The sequence below is a fragment of the Lissotriton helveticus genome, chromosome 7, assembly GCF_964261635.1.
Source record: "Lissotriton helveticus chromosome 7, aLisHel1.1, whole genome shotgun sequence".
Classification (NCBI taxonomy): domain Eukaryota; kingdom Metazoa; phylum Chordata; class Amphibia; order Caudata; family Salamandridae; genus Lissotriton; species Lissotriton helveticus.
In genome coordinates this window covers 3,316,016-3,336,919 of record NC_136068.1, presented here as the reverse complement: position 1 = coordinate 3,336,919, position 20,904 = coordinate 3,316,016, and the positions used below count along the sequence as shown (strand labels likewise).

The 20,904-nt window shown below is 52.0% G+C and overlaps 1 protein-coding gene across 1 annotated transcript in view; it reads left to right on the top strand.

Moving 5' to 3' along the window:
- Positions 1-2,995: 2,995 nt before the first annotated feature.
- Positions 2,996-20,904, top strand: part of APOC2 (apolipoprotein C2) — a 32,011-nt gene continuing 14,102 nt past the window's right edge. The window contains exons 1-2 of the mRNA XM_078651264.1: positions 2,996-3,175; positions 4,946-5,022. Coding sequence (XP_078507390.1) covers positions 4,971-5,022 — 52 coding nt within the window. The 5' untranslated portion in view covers positions 2,996-3,175; positions 4,946-4,970. The remainder of the gene's footprint in view (positions 3,176-4,945; positions 5,023-20,904) is intronic.

Here is a 20,904-nt window from a genome sequence, read left to right as displayed (position 1 = left end):
TGAGGAGCCTCTCAGGCTACAAAGAAATGATGCCCCGTCACTGGCAGAGTCCCCCTCGGGGACTCAGACTCACAATGGCCCCTGGAGCGTCCCCCTGGCCCGTTAACACTCACCGGGCTTGGTTGCGGGGAGGCTCCGACGTCGCGGCGGCTCTTGGGCTGCGAGGCTCCTCTTCAGCCTCCTGGCTGCACTCCGGGGCTCTCCCTCGGTCCCGGGAGCCCCGTGAAGGCCGGCTCCGCTCTCCTTCTGTCCCGAGGCCCCGCCTACAACCAGGCGAGCCGCGGGCACTTCCGGGTCGCGCTGCTGAGGGCAGCCAGTAGCAGCGCGGCCCTGGGGACGTGAAGGCGGCACTTCCGGGTCGCACTAGGCAGCGGCCCGGCAACGATTTTAATGCCCCTGGGCTGCGGCGGTGATTTTCGAGGGGCAATGCCAGGTGGGCACCGGCTGGTTTTTAAATAAAGAATAGATCGAGGTGGGCACTCGATCGGGGCAATCAAAAACGGCCACAGGTACGACGTGGGCAGCCGCGAACAAGCAGCAACACGCAGGGTGGGCACTTGCTTTCCTCACTCGAAATGCAGCGTGGGCAGCCGCTAGAGACAAAATAAAGCACTCTTAAGCGCTGGGGCCCCAAGATAAAGCGCTCCCAGGCGCTTCAGGGAAATGAAGCGCTTCCAGGCACTACAGGGAAAGTCCAAAGCGCTCCCAGGTGTCCTCAGCAGGGCAGAGTTCCAGCAAAGTCCTTAGGTAGGCAGGGGGCAAGGCTGGGCCCAGAGCCAGCTCACTGGGTCTCCAGGCAGGGAGGCAGTCCAAGTGGCGGTCCTCTGGCCCAGCAACAGCAGCAGCAGCCCCCTCAGGATCCTGGAAGAGAACAGTTTGTGTGGGGACACAGCCCCATTTTTATACTATGAAAACCTTTGTCTGAAGGTGCAGGGTGGGGTAGAAAGCAGTCGCAGCTGGTTTTGGAGCACCCTTGATTGCTCAATCACCCCTTTCATTCACTAGGGAGGCTAGGGTCGTTAGTCGCACCACAGGGGGTGGAACCAGTATTGTGTGGGGAAAAGCCCAGCCCCATCCAAGACACAGGTACACTCCTCCCCAGCCATCAGCATGCTAATCTCCACTCTCACCACCGGCAAGACCCATCATGACTCATGGAGCCTGGCATCCCAGCCAGCTCCAGCCAATCACACGCCAGCACCCTCACAGCACACGTACAGCCATGTCTAGAAGTGGCACTTCCACACTAGACACATACACGCCGCACATACTGTTGCGCAGCATTCACTCCCACGAGTCCGCACATACCACACTCGAGCCTGCACTCCCCACACATCAGGAACTACCAGGGACACATACATTCCCCATGCATTCCTATGGGCGGGCAGGCCTATCTCATCACATGCACTCGAAGTGCGCACGCACTTTCCACTGGGACACAGTGAAAGTGAGCAGAACCCAAAAATCACCATCACCAGGTCACCATTAAAAGCAAAAAGTCTAGGGGTGAACCTGCCAGAAGGGCCAAAGTCCAACATGTATCTTAAAGATACAGGACATTCCTATCTTTTTTTTCACGCAGGTCATCACAGTAGGAAGCCTTGAGGCGCTGCCCGACGCTAAAATACAGTAAATGAGGCCCTGTGTCTCTAGTTGGCAGAGCTGTGCACCCTGTCAAAGTAGGGACCACAATCCTAGTCAGGGTAAGCTCAATACGAATCACTGACAAAATATCGACCTACAGGAATATCGATGCAGAAATATCGAAGGCAAGAATATCGACATCCTATCTACAACATCGTAAGTACGAAAATATCGAAAAAAAATATATAGATGTTAAAAATATCGGTGATAAAAATATCGTTTTTTTCTGTAAAAATATAAATGTAAAATAAAGTAAATAACACTAATAAATAAAATAAACATAGTTAAACATATCTATTAACGTTTAAAATTAATACATAAAACATATATAATAATAATACATTAATTAAACATACACAGAAAGTATATAGAAAAGGAGAAAAGGACGAGCAGTGAGTATTCTGAACTCTGACACTGGGAAAAGGAGGAGCAGAGAGTATATAATATATACACACTTAACAATAAGTTGTAATAATTATTTTAATAGTTTATAAATTAATAAAAAATATAAATTACAAATACATTTACAAACATAAACATAAACATAAATAAAAAGTAAAGAATTATGTTTAATACATTAAAAAAATTAAATATACCTTTAATATTTTTAAAATTAATAATATACTACATTATCTAAATTTATACAAAAAAAATTAAATAGCTAAATAAATAAAAATACTATTCAAAATCCATAAGTAAAAAAAATACATAAATAAAAATGTAGGATAGCATAAAACTTAAAATTACCAGAGAGCACAATAGTAGAGAAACCGTTGTATAAGCGTAGGGGTAACAATTACTATTCCAACTCCAGAGAGTGCAACAGTAGGGAAAGCGTTGGATAGCGTAGGGGTAAAAATTACTATTACTCCCCGGGCCCTGTGTCCAGTCCTCAGGCCCCCTGTCCACTCCCCAGGCCAAGTGTCCAGTCCCCGGGCCCTGTGTCCAGTCCTCAGGTCCCGTGTTCACTCCCCGGGCCCTGTGTCCACTCCCCGGGCCCCATGTCCAGTTGTCAGGCCCCGTGTCCACTCCCCGGACCCTGTGTCCAGTCCTGGGGCCCTGTGTCCAGTCCTGGGGCCCCGTGTCCAGTCCTCAGGCCCCGTGTCCACTCCCCGGGCCCCGTGTCCACTCCCAGGCCCCGTGTCCAGGCCTGGGGCCCCGTGTCCACTCCCCGGGCCCCGTGTCCACTCCCCGGGCCTGTGTCCAGTCCTCAGGCCCGTGTCCACTCCCCGGTGCCCGTGTCAGGCCCTTTGCCCTCCATGCCAGCCTCCTCGCCCTCTGCCCTCGGCGCTGACGTCTGTGTACACAGGGCTCTGGCCGCCCTCTTGGGTTGGACTTGGACCCGGTGACAGGGGTCAGTGTCCGGCGCTCGAAGCTTCTCTTCACTTCTGGAGCCGCGGGGACGAGCGAGAGGCCGAAGACTGAGGACTGTGGAGTGCGAGAGAGAGAGAGCGGCTAGAGGCGAGACCCAGAGAGCGCCTGGAGGCGAGACCCAGAGAGCGCCTGGAGGCGAGAGAAGAGTCGACACCAGGTAGGAACCGTGGAGGGGGGCTAGGGGGGCTGACGGCCAGGCAGGGGAAGGGGGCAGGCTAGAGAGAGAGAGACTAGACATTGAGGAGTCCGAGGACCGAGAGAGCGCCTGGAGGCGAGAGAAGAGGCGACCCCCGGTAGGGACCGTGGAGGGAGGGGCTGAGGGCCTGGCAGGGGAGGAGGGGGTTGGGGGGGCAGGCTAGAGAGGGAGAGACCAGAGAGTGAGGAGTCCGAGGACCGAGAAAGCGCCTGGAGGCGAGACACGAGGAGCCTAGAAAAGACGAGGCGACAGCCGGTAGGAACTGTGGAGGCGGGGCTGGGGGGGAGGGGGGCACGGCCAAGAGAGTTAGAGACCAGAGACAGCGCCTTGAGGCGAGAGAAGAGGCGACACCTGGGAGGAACCATGGAAGGAGGGGCCCGGGGCCAAGAAACAGGCACCCAAGGGGATCACAGGGGAAGAGACGACCGGGGATCAGAGGAAGAGGCCGGGGATCAGAATACTGTCGTCTCGTCCTTTTCTCCCAGTGTCAGAGGTCAGAATACTCACAGCTCCTCCTTTTCTCCCAGTGTCAGAGTGCAGCATACTCACTGCTCCTCCTTTTCTCTCAGTGTCACAGTGCAGAATACTCCCTGCTCCTCCTTTTCTCCCAGTGTCAGAGTTCCAAATACTCACTGCTCCTCCTTTTCCCAGTGTCAGAGTTCAGAATACTCACTGCTCCTCCTTTTCTCCCAGTGTCAGAGTTCCGAATACTCACTGCTCCCCCTTTTCTCCCAGTGTCAGAGTTCAGAATACTCACTGCTCCTCCTTTTCTCCCAGTGTCAGAGTTCATTATACTCACTGCTCTTCCTTTTCTCCCAGTGTGAGAGTGCAGAATATTCACTGCTCCTCCTTTTCCCAGTGTCAGAGTTCAGAATACTCACTGCTCCTCCTTTTCTCCCAGTGTCAGAGTGCAGAATACTCACTGCTCCTCCTTTTCCCAGTGTCAGAGTTCAGAATACTCACTGCTCCTCCTTTTCTCCCAGTGTCAGAGTTCATTATACTCACTGCTCGTCCTTTTCTCCCAGTGTCAGAGTTCAGAATACTCACTGCTCCTCCTTTTCCCCCAGTGTCAGAGTGCAGAATACTCACTGCTCCTCCTTTTCTCCCAGTGTCAGAGTGCAGAATACTCACTGCTCCTCCTTTTCCCAGTGTCAGAGTTCAGAATACTCACTGCTCCTCCTTTTCCCAGTGTCAGAGTTCATTATACTCACTGCTCGTCCTTTTCTCCCAGTGTCAGAGTTCAGAATACTCACTGCTCCTCCTTTTCCCCCAGTGTCAGAGTGCAGAATACTCACTGCTCGTCCTTTTCTCCCAGTGTCAGAGTTCAGAATACTCACTGCTCCTCCTTTTCTCCCAGTGCCAGAGTTCAGAATACTCACTGCTCCTCCTTTTCCCAGTGTCAGAGTTCAGAATACTCACGGCTCCTCCTTTTCTCCCAGTGTCAGAGTTCATTATACTCACTGCTCCTCCTTTTCTCCCAGTGTCAGAGTTCAGAATACTCACTGCTCCTCCTTTTCTCCCAGTGCCAGAGTTCAGAATACTCACTGCTCCTCCTTTTCCCAGTGTCAGAGTTCAGAATACTCACGGCTCCTCCTTTTCTCCCAGTGTCAGAGTTCATTATACTCACTGCTCCTCCTTTTCTCCCAGTGTCAGAGTTCAGAATACTCACTGCTCCTCCTTTTCTCCCAGTGTCAGAGTTCATTATACTCACTGTTCCTCCTTTTCTTCCAGCGTCACCGGTGGACTCGGTGTAGCCATGCACCCTTGTGTGGCGGTCACGGTTTTCCTGCTCCTCGCAGTCTGCTCAGGTAACTACAGGTTTAAAGAGGATTCTCCCACAGCTGCTTCCTTGTCCTCATCCTGCAGACGACCATGTGTCATCTCACAGTCCCTCTCACCTCTGTCTCCCTTGTATCCCTACCTTGATTCGCTCCTCTCTCAGTGCCCTGACCCAGGCATGCCAGGGCTTGGTGGGGCCAGGGTCTAACACATGAGATGGGGCCCTGCACAGCAAGAACATCCCGTCCTCCAGGGAAGGTGAGTCCTGGCAGCTCCAGGACCCGGTGACACGAGGGAGAGGAGCCTTTCTGGCTTCTTGAACCGTGACCAGTGACCAGTCAGGGCAGGCTTGGCCTCATCGTGACCAGTCAGAGCAGGCTTGGCCTCACCGTGACCAGTTAGAGCAGGCTTGGCCTCATCGTGACCAGTCAGGGCAGGCTTGGCCTCATCGTGAACAGTCAGAGCAGGCTTGACCTCACCGTGACCAGTCAGGGCAGGCTTGGGTTCATCGTGACCAGTCAGAGCAGGCTTGGTCTCACCGTGACCAGTCAGGGCAGGCTTGGCTTCACCGTGACCAGTCAGAGCAGGCTTGGGTTCATCGTGACCAGTCAGGACAGGCTTGGCCTCATTGTGACCAGTCAGAGCAGGCTTGGGTTCATCGTGACCAGTCAGGACAGGCTTGGCCTCATTGTGACCAGTCAGAGCAGGCTTGGCCTCATCGTGACCAGTCAGGGCAGGCTTGGCCTCATCGTGACTAGTCAGTGCAGGCTTGGCCTCATCGTGACCAGTCAGGGCAGGCTTGGCCTCACTGTGACCAGTCAGGGCAGGCTTGGCTCCACCAGTCAGGGCAGGCTTGGCCTCACTGTGACCAGTCAGGGCAGGCTCGGCTCCACCAGTCAGGGCAGGCTTGGCCTTACTGTGACCAGTCAGGGCAGGCTTGGCTCCACCAGTCAGGGCAGGCTTGGCCTCACTGTGACCAGTCAGGGCAGGCTTGGCCTCATCGTGACCAGTCAGGGCAGGCTTGGTCTCACCGTGACCAGTCAGGGCAGGCTTGGCCTCACCGTGACCAGTCAGAGCAGGCTTGGCCTCACCGTGACCAGTCAGAGCAGGCTTGGCCTCACCGTGACCAGTCAGGGCTGGCTTGGGTTCATCGTGACCAGTCAGGGCAGGCTTGGCCTCACCGTGACCAGTTAGAGCAGGCTTGGCCTCACCGTGACCAGTCAGGGCAGGCTTGGCCTCATCGTGACCAGTCAGAGCAGGCTTGGCCTCATCGTGAACAGTCAGGACAGGCTTGGCCTCATCGTGAACAGTCAGAGCAGGCTTGGCCTCACCGTGATCAGTCAGAGCAGGCTTGGCCTCATCGTGACCAGTCAGGGCAGGCTTGGCCTCACCATGACCAGTCAGAGCAGGCTTGGCCTCACCGTGACCAGTCAGGGCAGGCTTGGCCTCATCATGACCAGTCAGGGCAGGCTTGGCTCCATCATGACCAGTCAGGGCAGTCTTGGCCTCATCGTGACCAGTCAGGGCAGGCTTGGCCTCACCGTGACCAGTCAGAGCAGGCTTGGCCTCACCGTGAACAGTCAGGACAGGCTTGGCCTCACCGTGATCAGTCAGAGCAGGCTTGGCCTCACCGTGATCAGTCAGAGCAGGCTTGGCCTCACCGTGATCAGTCAGGACAGGCTTGGCCTCATCGTGAACAGTCAGAGCAGGCTTGGCCTCACCGTGATCAGTCAGGACAGGCTTGGCCTCATCGTGACCAGTCAGAGCAGGCTTGGCCTCATCGTGAACAGTCAGAGCAGGCTTGGCCTCACCGTGACCAGTTAGAGCAGGCTTGGCCTCATCGTGACCAGTCAGGGCAGGCTTGGCCTCATCGTGAACAGTCAGAGCAGGCTTGACCTCACCGTGACCAGTCAGGGCAGGCTTGGGTTCATCGTGACCAGTCAGAGCAGGCTTGGTCTCACCGTGACCAGTCAGGGCAGGCTTGGCTTCACCGTGACCAGTCAGAGCAGGCTTGGGTTCATCGTGACCAGTCAGGACAGGCTTGGCCTCATTGTGACCAGTCAGAGCAGGCTTGGGTTCATCGTGACCAGTCAGGACAGGCTTGGCCTCATTGTGACCAGTCAGAGCAGGCTTGGCCTCATCGTGACCAGTCAGGGCAGGCTTGGCCTCATCGTGACTAGTCAGTGCAGGCTTGGCCTCATCGTGACCAGTCAGGGCAGGCTTGGCCTCACTGTGACCAGTCAGGGCAGGCTTGGCTCCACCAGTCAGGGCAGGCTTGGCCTCACTGTGACCAGTCAGGGCAGGCTCGGCTCCACCAGTCAGGGCAGGCTTGGCCTTACTGTGACCAGTCAGGGCAGGCTTGGCTCCACCAGTCAGGGCAGGCTTGGCCTCACTGTGACCAGTCAGGGCAGGCTTGGCCTCATCGTGACCAGTCAGGGCAGGCTTGGTCTCACCGTGACCAGTCAGGGCAGGCTTGGCCTCACCGTGACCAGTCAGAGCAGGCTTGGCCTCACCGTGACCAGTCAGAGCAGGCTTGGCCTCACCGTGACCAGTCAGGGCTGGCTTGGGTTCATCGTGACCAGTCAGGGCAGGCTTGGCCTCACCGTGACCAGTTAGAGCAGGCTTGGCCTCACCGTGACCAGTCAGGGCAGGCTTGGCCTCATCGTGACCAGTCAGAGCAGGCTTGGCCTCATCGTGAACAGTCAGGACAGGCTTGGCCTCATCGTGAACAGTCAGAGCAGGCTTGGCCTCACCGTGATCAGTCAGAGCAGGCTTGGCCTCATCGTGACCAGTCAGGGCAGGCTTGGCCTCACCATGACCAGTCAGAGCAGGCTTGGCCTCACCGTGACCAGTCAGGGCAGGCTTGGCCTCATCATGACCAGTCAGGGCAGGCTTGGCTCCATCATGACCAGTCAGGGCAGTCTTGGCCTCATCGTGACCAGTCAGGGCAGGCTTGGCCTCACCGTGACCAGTCAGAGCAGGCTTGGCCTCACCGTGAACAGTCAGGACAGGCTTGGCCTCACCGTGATCAGTCAGAGCAGGCTTGGCCTCACCGTGATCAGTCAGAGCAGGCTTGGCCTCACCGTGATCAGTCAGGACAGGCTTGGCCTCATCGTGAACAGTCAGAGCAGGCTTGGCCTCACTGTGATCAGTCAGAGCAGGCTTGGCCTCATCGTGACCAGTCAGGGCAGGCTTGGCCTCACAATGACCAGTCAGAGCAGGCTTGGCCTCACCGTGACCAGTCAGGCCGGCTTGGCCTCATCCTGACCAGTCAGAGCAGGCTTGGCCTCATCGTGACCAGTCAGAGCAGGCTTGGCCTCACCGTGATCAGTCAGGGCAGGCTTGGCCTCACCATGACCAGTCAGAGCAAGCTTGGCCTCACCGTGACCAGTCAGGGCAGGCTTGGCCTCACCTTGACCAGTCAGGGCAGGCTTGGCCTCATCGTGACCAGTCAGGGCAGGCTTGGCTCCACCAGGAGGGAGGCGGATCATAGGTGCCTGGTCGGTTGATGGAAGGTCATGAATTTGTTTAGGTATGTTGTTCCTTCGTTGTGCAGGGCTTTGTACGCGTGTCAGCATCTTGAACTGCCATCTCTTCCGGATCGGGAGCCAACAGGTACACTGAAGCAATTCCCCTAAGGATAACCATTACACCTGCTGTGGCCAAGGCTCTCCTTGGTATTTTTACTATGGTTGGCTTTCCGGAGAAGGTTCTATCAGACAGAGGTACAAACTTTATGTCTGCATACATGAAACACATGTGGGCTGAATGTGGGTGACCTTTTGGTTCACTACACCATACCACCCATAGACAAATGGGCTTGTTGAAAGATTTAACAAGACCCAAATTGGTGAGCTCCCTGAAAAACTCAGAAGGAGATGGGATGTCCTGCTACCCTGTATGCCTTTTGCTTACAGAGAAGTGCACAAAAGGGTGTGGGATCTTCCCCCTTTGAACTTTTGTTTGGACACCCTATAAGAGGACCCCTCTGCCTTGAAGGAAGGATAGGACAGACGGCTCAAGGATATAAAGCAGGACATTGTGGATTACGTACTTGGGCTTTGTTCAAGGATAACTGAGTACATGAAAAAAAACTAAATAAAACATTGAGGCCAGCCAAGAGCTCAGAAGCTCTGGTATAATCAACAGGCTGCCATGGTTGAGTTTAAGCCTGGGCAATGAATTTGGCTCTGGAAGTTGGTGAAATTTGATAACTTCCCATTTCATTAAAAACACAGAAATCATGCAAGAATGACCACTCCATCACGCAATGCCGTTATCTACTGTAACCACAACCCTTTGGTAAATCACCTTTACATGTTCCAAAGCATAAAACCAATTCACTAAAGTGAACTTTGAAAAACATCAGGTAAAGAAAGAGGTGATGCTTTTGGGGGCATCCCTTACCTAGGGGGAGGGCAAGCAGATGCCTTGAACACAAAGAGCACATCATGCTGAACGATTTGGTGGTGGTCGCAACCTCCTAGGACCACCAGAAGCAAAGTTATGGGCAAAAATACAATGCCAACCAAAGGCTCAGGAAAGCATTATGGGGCGAGATTCTAGAGTTTAATGAATATTATAGTATTAGCTCTCAGCTGAGCCTGAGTGCCTGCCCCTTGAGCAATGTTTTGATATTGGACACTATAATATTCACTGCACTGTAGAATATTGTCCCATAATGCTTTGCAGGGCCTTTGGTTGGGATTGTATTTTTGCCCATAACTGTGCTTGGTGTGTTCCTAGAAGGATGGGACCACCACCGAATCGTTCAGCGCGATGTGCTCTTTGTGTTCAAGGCATCTGCTTGGTTCTCCCCCATAGGTTAGGGAAGACCCCAAAATCGCTGGATTTTCGTTTTCACTTTTGTGAGATGATTATTTGTATTTTAGCATATAATACTAGAGTTACTTGTGAGGTTTCAGTTTTATAAATTGTGGTGAGACGGAGTAGAGTTGCGGAGCGGAATTCACAGAGTTTTTGATCAGTTCCACTGAATTCTGTGTAGTGGTACTCTGCCAACTATGCCCACCCTTAGTAGAGTTCCAGATAGGGCAGAAGATGTGGATTTTGGAGTCTGTGACACATAATTGCCTCCAGGATAAATGGACTGGGCACTACCCTATCCCTGAGAGAGAATAGGGGAGGTCACATATTTGATTGACCTTGGCACATGTAAAAACCCCACCAGGGTGATACATGTAATTGTCTTCACCCCTACAATGTCAGGGCTAATGCCACCATGCTCATGCTCACAGATGAAGAACAGGAGGCAGAGAGTGAGCCTCTCCCCGATCTACACTCTCACAGCCCTAAAGATGGATCCCGTTGATGGAGTGGCCTTTTCAGACACCCTCACAGCCCAACGGCAGACTGATTTCAGGCGAGGCCTCAACCAGTTTGCTGAGCTCTTTCCTTTGGCTCTTGAACAGATGTACACGTGATGTGGTAACACTGGTGGCAGCCTACACATCATAAACAAAATATACAGGCAGCCTGATCATGTCAAGGAAAGCATCAACGCTGAGGGAAGCAACATGCTGGCGTTGGGTGTCATTGAACCCTCAGAGAGCCCCAGAGCCTCATAGCCAGCCCACTTGTGTTAATCCCCAAGCCTCATTCCCAGGGTGGAAAAAAGAAATCAGGTTTTGTGTGGATCTCAGGGGCCTCAATGCAGTTACCAAGACAGATGCACATCCAACCCCAAGAGCTGGTGAGCTCATAAACAGGTTAGGAGCAGCAACATATCTGATCACTGTGGATACCCCATCAGGGTACTGGCAGATAGGTCTGACCACTGGAGCAAAAGAACAAATCAGTGGTTTCCACTCCAGATGGGCACTTCCAGTTCACTGTGATGCCCTTTGGTTTGAAGAATGCCCCGGTCACCTTTCAGAGGCTGGTGAATAGAGTCCCTGCTGGATTGGAAGCCTAGAGCGGCGCTTATCCTGATGAAATTGCTGTCTTTAGCTCCACCTGGCAGGGTCACCTGATCCACTGACAAAAGGTACTGGAGATCTGAGAAGTGCAGGGCTCACTATCAAGGTAAGCAAGTGCCAGATAGGGCAGGGCACTGACGTTTACTTGGGCCACCTTGTTGGTGGAGGCCTGGTACAGCCCTTACAGCCCAAAATCCAGACCATTCTGGATTGGGCAGCCCCAACCACCAAGACCCAAGTCAGGGCATTCCTTGTCTTAACTGGGTACTAAAGGAGCTTTGTGAAGGGGTATGGGTCCATTGTGACTTCCCTCACAGAACTCACCTCCAAGAAAATGCCCTAGAAGATTAACTGGACAGTTAGTGGCCAAAGGGCTTTTGGGACCCTGAAAGAAGCAATGTGCTCAGCACCAATTCCAAAGGCTCCAGATTATGCCATGCAGTTCATAGTGCAGACTGATGCCTCAGAGCCGGGGGTAGGAACGGTCCTATCCCATACCAATGATGACGGCCAAGACCAACCTGTTGCTTTTATTAGCAGAAGGCTTGACCCCAGGGAGCAGCGTTGGAGTGCCATTGAGAGGGAGGCCTTTGCTGTGTTTTGGTCCCTGAAGAAGCTGAAACCATACTTGTTTGGTTCGCACTTCCTTGTCCAAACTGACCGCAGACCTCTCAGATGGCTCATGCAGATGAAAGGGGAATGCCCCAAACTCTTGAGGTGGTCCATCTCCCTACAAGGAATGGACTTTACAGGGGATCACAGACCTGGCACTGACCATGCCAGTGCAGATGGCCTTTCCAGGCTCTTCCACTTAACAGATGAAGGGGCATTTTATCAACAGATTGCGATAATTATTGCAAAACGCGCTTAGCGTGCTTTTTATAATCACCGGCTTTCGGTGGATTTCATCGCCGTGGTAGCGCGTTATTAACAACGCTTTGCTCCAAGGCGATATGAAATCCAGGCACAGCCTTGAGATCATGCTTTATCGTGAGAAAACAAGAGATAATTTTCCAGCGATACTGAAATCCTTGCTAATAGGCATGTTTGGACTTAGCCTTGCGATAAAGGGGGATTAGCGCGGATTTCATTCCGCATCACGGGTCCGGTGCAGCTGTGTTAGCGAGTGTTTGTCATGGTGTTGTTTGAAGGATCGCCCCCTTTGCATGTCATTAGCGATAAATATAGCTGACATGCAAAGTGGCAAAAAAACGGCTGCTAACTCAAAGTAACAAGCACTAATGCTTGTTAGCGAGTCCTTGTTAATAGTGTGATAGAAAAATCGCCATTTTGTGGCGATATGTGCTGAGAAAAGCGGCGATACTTCTCTTGATAATATGCCCTGAAGACTCTGTAGGAAAAGTTTCGTCTCGTCCTCTTTCGTTTGGAGGGGGGTCATGTAGGAAAGTGCACTTTTGACATGGTCAGCCCCGTGAATCGCCTGATGTGAATTGAACAGTAAGTGCACTGAGGCCCTGCTGGCCAGGCTCCCAGTGCAAGATCTCCTTTTACAACACACAGTACCATGATTGGCACAACTTCAGCTACTCCTGTGAGTCCCTAGTAAGTGGTAACCCTGGTACCGAGGGCGTGGGGACTGAAGAGGGTCCCCTGGGGCTGCAGCACTGGTGGTACCACCCCAGGGCCCCCTCACCTGGTGACCAGCCTGTCTTCGACAGAGGTGGTCGCTCCCTTCTGGCCCCTGGCATCTCCTCGCTGCTGAAGCTGTGATCCAGTGCCTGTGCCCCCTGGTATCGTAGCGCTGTGCTCCACGTTGCTGCTTTGTTAATTCTGAGTTTATATCGCCTGTGCTGACCTGCGCTTTGCATTGCTAGAACTTCTGACTGTTGTTGTTGACCCCGGTATAGTCGTGTTTACCTTGTTTGTTACTGCCATTTTGTTGTGTCCCCAGCCCGTCCCTCCCCCCACGCTACCGCCTCCCTGCTGCCCTCCCACGCTCCGCCCCCTCCACTCTCCATTTGAGACAGATGTCTCAACGCGCAGCGTCCACGCGCAGCGGTCGCGCCGAAGGTGCGCCAAAGGTAAGCCCGTCTACGACCGTCCGCGCCGGGACCGCACCCAGCGCCTGTCCCCCTGGTCCCCGCTACATCCAACCCACTAGAGTCACATATGATGCCACAACTCTCCTCGCCCTCAACCCCGGACGCACACCACAATGCTGCGAGGCCACCCCAGGACGTACCCACGGCCCATTCGCCTGCCTCTCCTGCAAGTTCAACCGCTTCAGGACCCTCACCAAATCAACTTCCTCCATACACAGCTCCGACTCTAACCACCTGAAGTGCTTCCTGCTGAACACCCGCTCGGTCCACAGACACGCAACTGCACTCTGGGACCTACTCGACACTGCGTCACCGGACATCGCCTTCCTTACAGAAACATGGATGAACACATCATCAGCACCCGACATCGCCATAGCCATACCGAACGCATACAAGATTATCCGAAAAGACCGTACCAATCAAACAGGAGGAGGCATCGCCATCATCCATAGGAACACCATCAAAATAACGACAAGCTCCGACGATAATCTTGCAACCGCCGAACATCTCCACTTCCAGATCCACACCGACCCTAGGACCACACTTAGAGGTACCCTCATCTACAGGCCTCCAGGAACCCGCACTCATTTCAGCGATGACATCACTGACTTCGTCAGCCCACATGCCCTCGCCACCGAGAACTACATTCTCTTAGGAGACCTCAACTACCACCTTGAAAACAAACACGACAGCAACACCTCCACCCTTCTGGACAACCTGGCCAATCTCGGACCCAAACAACTTGTTAACACCCCCACCCATTTAGCCGGACACACGCTCGACCCTATCTTCACCTCCAGCAAGCACATTTCCTTCGACCGCACCACAGCTCTCCATTGGACGGACCACAGTTGTGTTCACTTCAGCTACAAAACCACCTTGACCCACAACCACCCACAACCTATTCCTCGGAGAAACTGGAACAAAATCACCTCCGACCAACTCCTCACATCACTCAACCAAAACCCTCCCACCCCCTCATCGGACCCAAACCAAGCGGCCACCAATCTCAAGCAATGGATCACCCACAGTGCTGATGAATTAGCACCCCTGAAAAAGCACCAGATCAAATCAGGCAGCAAAAAGGCTCCCTGGTTCAATGATGACCTTAAAAAATCCAAGAATCTATGCCGCACCCTGGAGAAAACATGGAGAAAAAACCCAATCACCGACAACATGGCCTCCCTCAAGGCAGCCACCCGCAAACACCACCAACTGATTCGATCCGCCAGGAAATCAGCATTCAAGGATCGTCTAGACAACATCACCCACAACAGCAAGGAACTTTTCAACATCGTCAAGGAATTCACCAACCCCACCGCAACATCTAACGACATCACTCCCTCCCAAGACCTCTGCGATGCGTTATCCTCCTTCTTCTACAACAAAATTGCCGACATTCACAACAGCTTCAAGAACACTCCCAGCGATCAACCCTCCCCACCCCCCTCAGATCCCACACCGCCAACTAACAACCTCAGCGCCTGGAACCCAATCACTACTGAAGACACCATCCGCCTAATGAACTCAATCCACTCTGGCTCACCAACCGACCCCTGCCCCCACCACATCTTCAACAAAGCTGACTCCATCATCGCACCCCATCTCCGTGATGTCATCAACTGCTCGTTCAACTCTGCCACCTTCCCAGAAAGCTGGAAACACGCCGAACTCAGCGCCCTCTTGAAAAAACCCACAGCAGACCCCTCTGAACTTAAAAACTACCGACCCATATCCCTCCTCCCTTTCCCCGCCAAAGTTATTGAGAAAGCCGCCAACAGCCAGCTCGCCGCCTTCCTTGAATCCAACAACTCCCTCGATCCCTCTCAATCCGGATTTCGAGCCAAACACAGCACCGAAACCGCCCTCATTGCAGCGACAGACGACATCCGAACACTACTGGATAACGGAGAAACAGCAGCCCTCATTCTACTCGACCTCTCCGCCGCTTTCGACACAGTCTGCCACAGCACCCTTATACAACGCCTCAGCAACATCGGCATACAAGGAAAAGCCTTGAGCTGGATCATCTCATTCCTCGCCGGGAGAACTCAAAGAGTCCGACTTCCCCCATTCAACTCAGAAGCCACTGAAGTCATCTGTGGAGTACCACAAGGATCATCACTCAGTCCCACCCTCTTCAACGTTTACATGAGCCCACTCGCATCCATCGCGCGCCAACACAACCTCAACATCATCTCTCACGCCGACGACACCCAGTTAATCCTTTCCCTCACCAAAGACCCTAACACCGCCAAAACCAATCTTCACGAAGGCATGAAAGAAGTAGCCGAATGGATGAAACATAGCCGCCTAAAACTCAACTCAGACAAAACGGAGGTGCTCATTCTAGGATCTTCCCCCTCTGCCTGGGACGACTCTTGGTGGCTTTCCGCCCTGGGCACAGCACCCACACCCACAGACCACGCACGTAACCTTGGCTTCATCCTAGACTCCTCTCTCTCGATGTCCAGACAAGTCAACGCAGTCTCATCCTCCTGCTTCAACGTACTTCGCATTCTCAAAAAGATCTTCCGCTGGATCCCCCTCGAGACAAGAAAGACTCTCACCCACGCACTGGTCACGAGTCGACTGGATTATGGTAACACACTATACGCTGGAATCACAGCAAAATTACAGAAAAAACTCCAACGCATCCAAAACGCATCAGCGAGACTCATATTGGACATCCCTCGCCAAGATCACATCACCGGACACCTAAAAGACCTCCACTGGCTTCCCGTCAACAAGAGAATTACGTTCCGTCTTCTCACCCACGCACACAAGGCACTCTACAACCTAGGACCCGAATGCCTCAACACTCGACTGTCCTTCTACACACCCACCCGCCAACTAAGATCGTCAAATCAAGCCCTCACCGCAGTCCCGCGCATCCGAAAATCCACCATGGGTGGCAGATCCTTCTCCTTCCTAGCTGCCAAGACCTGGAACTCACTCCCCACCCACCTCCGCCATACTCAAAACCACATCTCCTTCAGAAAAGAACTTAAAACCTGGCTATTCGACAAATATTGAACCCCTTCCCCAAGCGCCTTGAGACCCTACGGGTGAGTAGTGCGCTATACAAATGCCCGAACTTGAACTTGAACTTGCCCTCTGTCACTGCGGGCTGCGTGTCTTGTGTAGGAAAATCTGAAGAGTCAAGGCGGGGCTGTGTGCCACACCTCCCGTGAACTGCATAAGATATAGATAAGTCACCCCTACTGTGGGCCTTGAGCCCTAAGGCAGGGTGCACTATATCCTATGTGTGGGCATCTCAGCATGAGCAGATACGCCCCTCCAATGTCCAGTCCATTCCGTGACGTTGTAAGTGAACAGCGACGCCGTAGAGAGTACAAGGGCTGGATACTTGTCAACACGACTTCACTAGCTCCATGATGGCGTCTCAAAATTCTAAAATGTTTGGTCTCAAACATCTTGGGCCTGATTCACAAAGGTAAAGTTAGACCAAGAGTCTAAGTTTCTTTCGACCTAAATCTAACTTAGACCAAAAGTCTAACTTTAGTAGTAGTAAACGTAGTCTTCATGTCTACACTTAGACGATTGGTCCACGTTTACCTTTGTGAATCCGGCCCCTTTCATTCTCACTGATGCCAGTGATGGATTTATTGATAAATTCACATCAGAGACCCGTTTGACGGGGGTCACTGAAAACCTACTGAGCACTGGTGTGGTCCCTGACTGGTTTTCGTCAGCCTGCCACCACCAGGCACGGTTCTGACCGCACGGGGTGAGGGCCCGCGCTCTCAGAGGACAGAGGCAAAGCCTACGCTGGGCGGGGGTCTTTCACACCTCCTCCAAGATTGGATGGCCTTCCTGGGAGTGAAACCTCAAAGACAACGCTGCCTTTGAAATACAAAATAGGAACCCCCAGACAGTAGGGGAGACCAAGCCCTGAGGTAACGGGTTTTTAGGAACCCGTTGGTGCCAGGGGATAACACCCGAAGACCTCTGAGTTCTCCCTTGTTCCGGACCACAGAAACACGGAGTCTTCTAGTCGCAGTCAAAGATCAAGTTTTATTGGTAGCTACCAAGTAACACGTGTCCCAGAAGTACACCACACGGATAGTAGGTTCTCGGGAGACTGTTCGTTTTTACAGAACCAGCCTTCTCCTTATATACAAAAATAATAGCTTCGAGCAAGAATTCTTGAGTTTATGATATGGCTATACACATATTTCTACAATAATACAAAGAGCGAAGTCATGTAAGCAAGCCCATATTTTAGATGTCCAGTTCGTTGATAGATTACCCAGTTAGGCCCGGAACTCCCATCAGATATCGATGAAACCTCAATAAAGAAGGGCACCTCCTAGTCATAAAACTGGCCATAAACAAGGAACGTGGACAGGTGCATGTTTGCAGAAAGCATGGTCTGTGTGTAGTGAATGGTTTGTGGAATGTTATGCATTGATGCTATCGTATTCGGCCACTGGGCGAGGAGCTGCCCAAACAGGTCTGGCTGAAGGCAGTGGAGTCAGTTGGGACAGGTCAGGGGGAAGTCAGGGAAGGTGGACGTGTCCTTTTGGATCAAGCTCGACCTTTAATTGACTTATCATGAGGGCAAGGCACAAGATGGATGCTGCTTACAAAATGGAGTTTAAAGGGTCGGAACGGAAACTATGATTTAGGGGTGTTGGCAACCTCCGATCATGACGCAAATGCATAGGGATGATGTCCTAGTCATTATCGGTTTGTCGATACTAAATTCGTCATGGTATGTTGATGTTTTGTGACACGGGTATTGGACCTCGATATCGGGATAACAACAGGGTCCGGATTTTCAGAACCACAGACCCTCCTTTTGCCCTTATGTAAGGCAATAACTCACGTTAATCTGAGTCGAAATCGGTATGGAGAAATTCGTGGAGATGCTGCTGTAGCATCATTCTGTTACTCCGTTCGTCCCTTGACACAGGCTTCCGTACACAGGAAGTAGCACAGAGGCCACATAGTGCAGGAGCGCACTGTACACATAGGCAGAACATGAACAGAAGTGCTAAGATCATCCCAATGAAGATCAGTGTTTTCCATCCCTAGCCGGTGATCAGTTCCCAGAACCACCCCACCAAGGACCAATCCCCTTTCTCAACGTGAAGGGAACCAGATATTTCATGTAGTTTAGAGATGTCCTGGTACACTGTCGGCGCATTATCAGGGATGAATATACAACAACTGGATTGGATAACTCTACACACACCACCACGATCGGCGAGTATGATATCTAGGGCAACTCGGTTCTGAAGGGTCATAAGTCGATCCGACTGAAGCTCGGTTGTCAGATTTCCAAGGGCTCCGGCCGTTGTAATCACGGCGGATTCAACTATCCTCGATAACTGACGAATATTCCTGCTGTTCACCATAGGACCCCAAAATGGCAGAAAACCTTAGGCGAAGTCAGCGAATTCCTGACCCGCGGTGTCGTCTTTACTCACGACACCCCTAGCTGTCCTTGTCCGATGGTAATCTGCTCTGGCCGTGTAGGTGGGAGGCAGCAGAAATGAGATGAAACATGTACCTGAAAAGTCAGGGGGCAACCACGTGTAGGCTTGGTCGTGGCAGACGAAATATGCGCCTTTGGCTGCTAGGAGTATAGGGGAAGTTCAGGAAGCGAACACATATGTTTCTGTGCAAATGCTCTTTCCTAACTGTGCCGTGGGATCCCTACCAATACCCTGTAAACATAAATGACCTCGGTGGGGCACTACCCAAACTGGGCGGGATTTCTTTGCTGCCTGGCTCTTGATCAGGTAAACCCCATGTTTGGTCACGTTCCAACGGGTGTAGGGACCGAGTTAATCTTTGGGGATTGTCAGATATGTGTCGATATCCCTACTCATATTTCTTATCCCTGCAATTAGTGCCTTGTTACTGGAATCGCTCTCAGTGGAACGGGTCGGGTATGGTTCTATGGCGAATAGGAACATGGTCTGGAAAGCCCACAGAGAGCCATAGTAACTGAATGGCAGAATGAAGTATGGGATCCCCTTATCGGTTGTGTGTGGCATGAGTCCGCATATCCAACAGTTCGAGGTGTTCATTATGGACTGGTGTTGGTGTAGAAGTTGAATGAAGGAGTTGTTTACAAATTCGAGTCTTCGGGCAGACTCGTGTTCAGGTAGAGGGTGAAAGTAGTGTGGAGAAATAGTAGTAGGAGGTGGTGGCTGGGTGTCATTCAAAAAGGTAACTTTAAATACGAATAGTGTATAACCAGTCAAAAACACAACTATGCTACATGACATTAAAACACATATTATCAGGAATCTTCTTTTGGACATTATCGTGCATAACTGTTTTTCAAAGTTCGTGAGTCTGATAGGTCTCTCTACCCTAGGAAACTCCATCCTCTAGTTGCTGCCCGCGGTGGTAGATTGATTCTGCCAGGGAGCGCGCTCTGTTCAGTCCGGGGTAACTCCCGTGGACCAACCAGAACCGTGGACCTAAAACTTCCCCAGTTGCACTCCCCAGACTTCAACCGCGACCCTAGCAGCAGAACCGGATGGCGGTTCGAAAATCAAAAATGAGCAAGTTCCCTGGGACGAGAGAGCTGAAAAATCAAAAATAGTTCTTAGGGGAAAAGAAATTTACATTAGTTTGTATTTTTATTAGTCTCTTTGTCTAGACCGTAGGTTGTACCGTCGTTTCCCAGGTACGGTGTGGTCTTCAAACAATGTCTCAGGTTCGGTAGTGTCCAATTGCATAGACGGTGACACAAGTCCTTGTAAAATATGATCACTCTCCTTTTCGGTACTAGTTTCTTTCAAACGTGCATCGCTGAAAGGGATGAAGCGAGGTATGGATTCTGTCTCGGAGTCGGCAAGTCCTTTATTGACCCACCGGTCGTATGGAAGGGGTAGAGGGACCCGTTTACAATGGGTCCCATGTACCCAGTTCTTTTTGCCTTCCACCCGAACAGCTGATCTCGTTGAAAGAAGCACCAGGTGTGGTCCGGTCCACCTCGGCTGTCCGTTGTTGGTGCGCTGGAAATTCCGCACCAGGACCCACGTGCCAGGTTCGATGAGGTGGCCTGGATCGTCAGAGGCTGGCGGAGAGGAACTGTGAACCTGTTGGTGTAAAACACGCAATTTAGTTGTCAATTCGCACAAATAGTCAAGCAGTACAGGGTGTTCTATTTCACTGAGTTTCTTTGGTCTTGGCACGCCCCAGACGTTGGCTGGGCGGCCAAACACTATCTCGTGGGGGCTAAGTCCTAATCTGGAATGCACAGTCATTCTGGTTGACAAGAGTGCTAGAGGCAAGGCGTCTGGCCATTTAAGACCTGTACTGGCTTGGATCTTGGCTAGTTTGAGTTTTAAAGTGCCATTGTAGCACTCTACTAATCCAGCTGATTGGGGGTGATTTGCAGCGTGGAATTTTTGGTGTATGCCTAGACACTCACACACTCTCTTCATCACGCATCCTACGAATTCACTTCCGTTATCACTCCAGACAATTCTAGGCATACCAAACCTCGGGAAGAACTCTTTGACAAGGGCTTTGGCAGTTGACAAGGCGGTATTGTCCTTAAGGGGGTATGCTTCCACCCACCTGGAGAAGGCGCAAACAACGACGAGCACATACTTCAGATTGTTGCACCTCTCCATGTGGATGAAATCGAGCTGCAAAACCTCGAACGGATAAGTTGGAGGCGCAAAATGACCAGCTGGAGTTGGGGTTCCCCTACCGGGATTGTACTTCAAACACACCATACAGTTTCTGACCACATTCTCTGCATATTTTGGGATATTACTATTCTGCCATACTGGGGCCAATAGTTTACATATTCCTTTCGAACTGATGTGCGCAATTCCGTGAGCCATCGTTACTACTGCAAGTACGTATGCATTAGGCAATAGCCATCGCTGGTGTTCTGATAGTTCGACCCGAA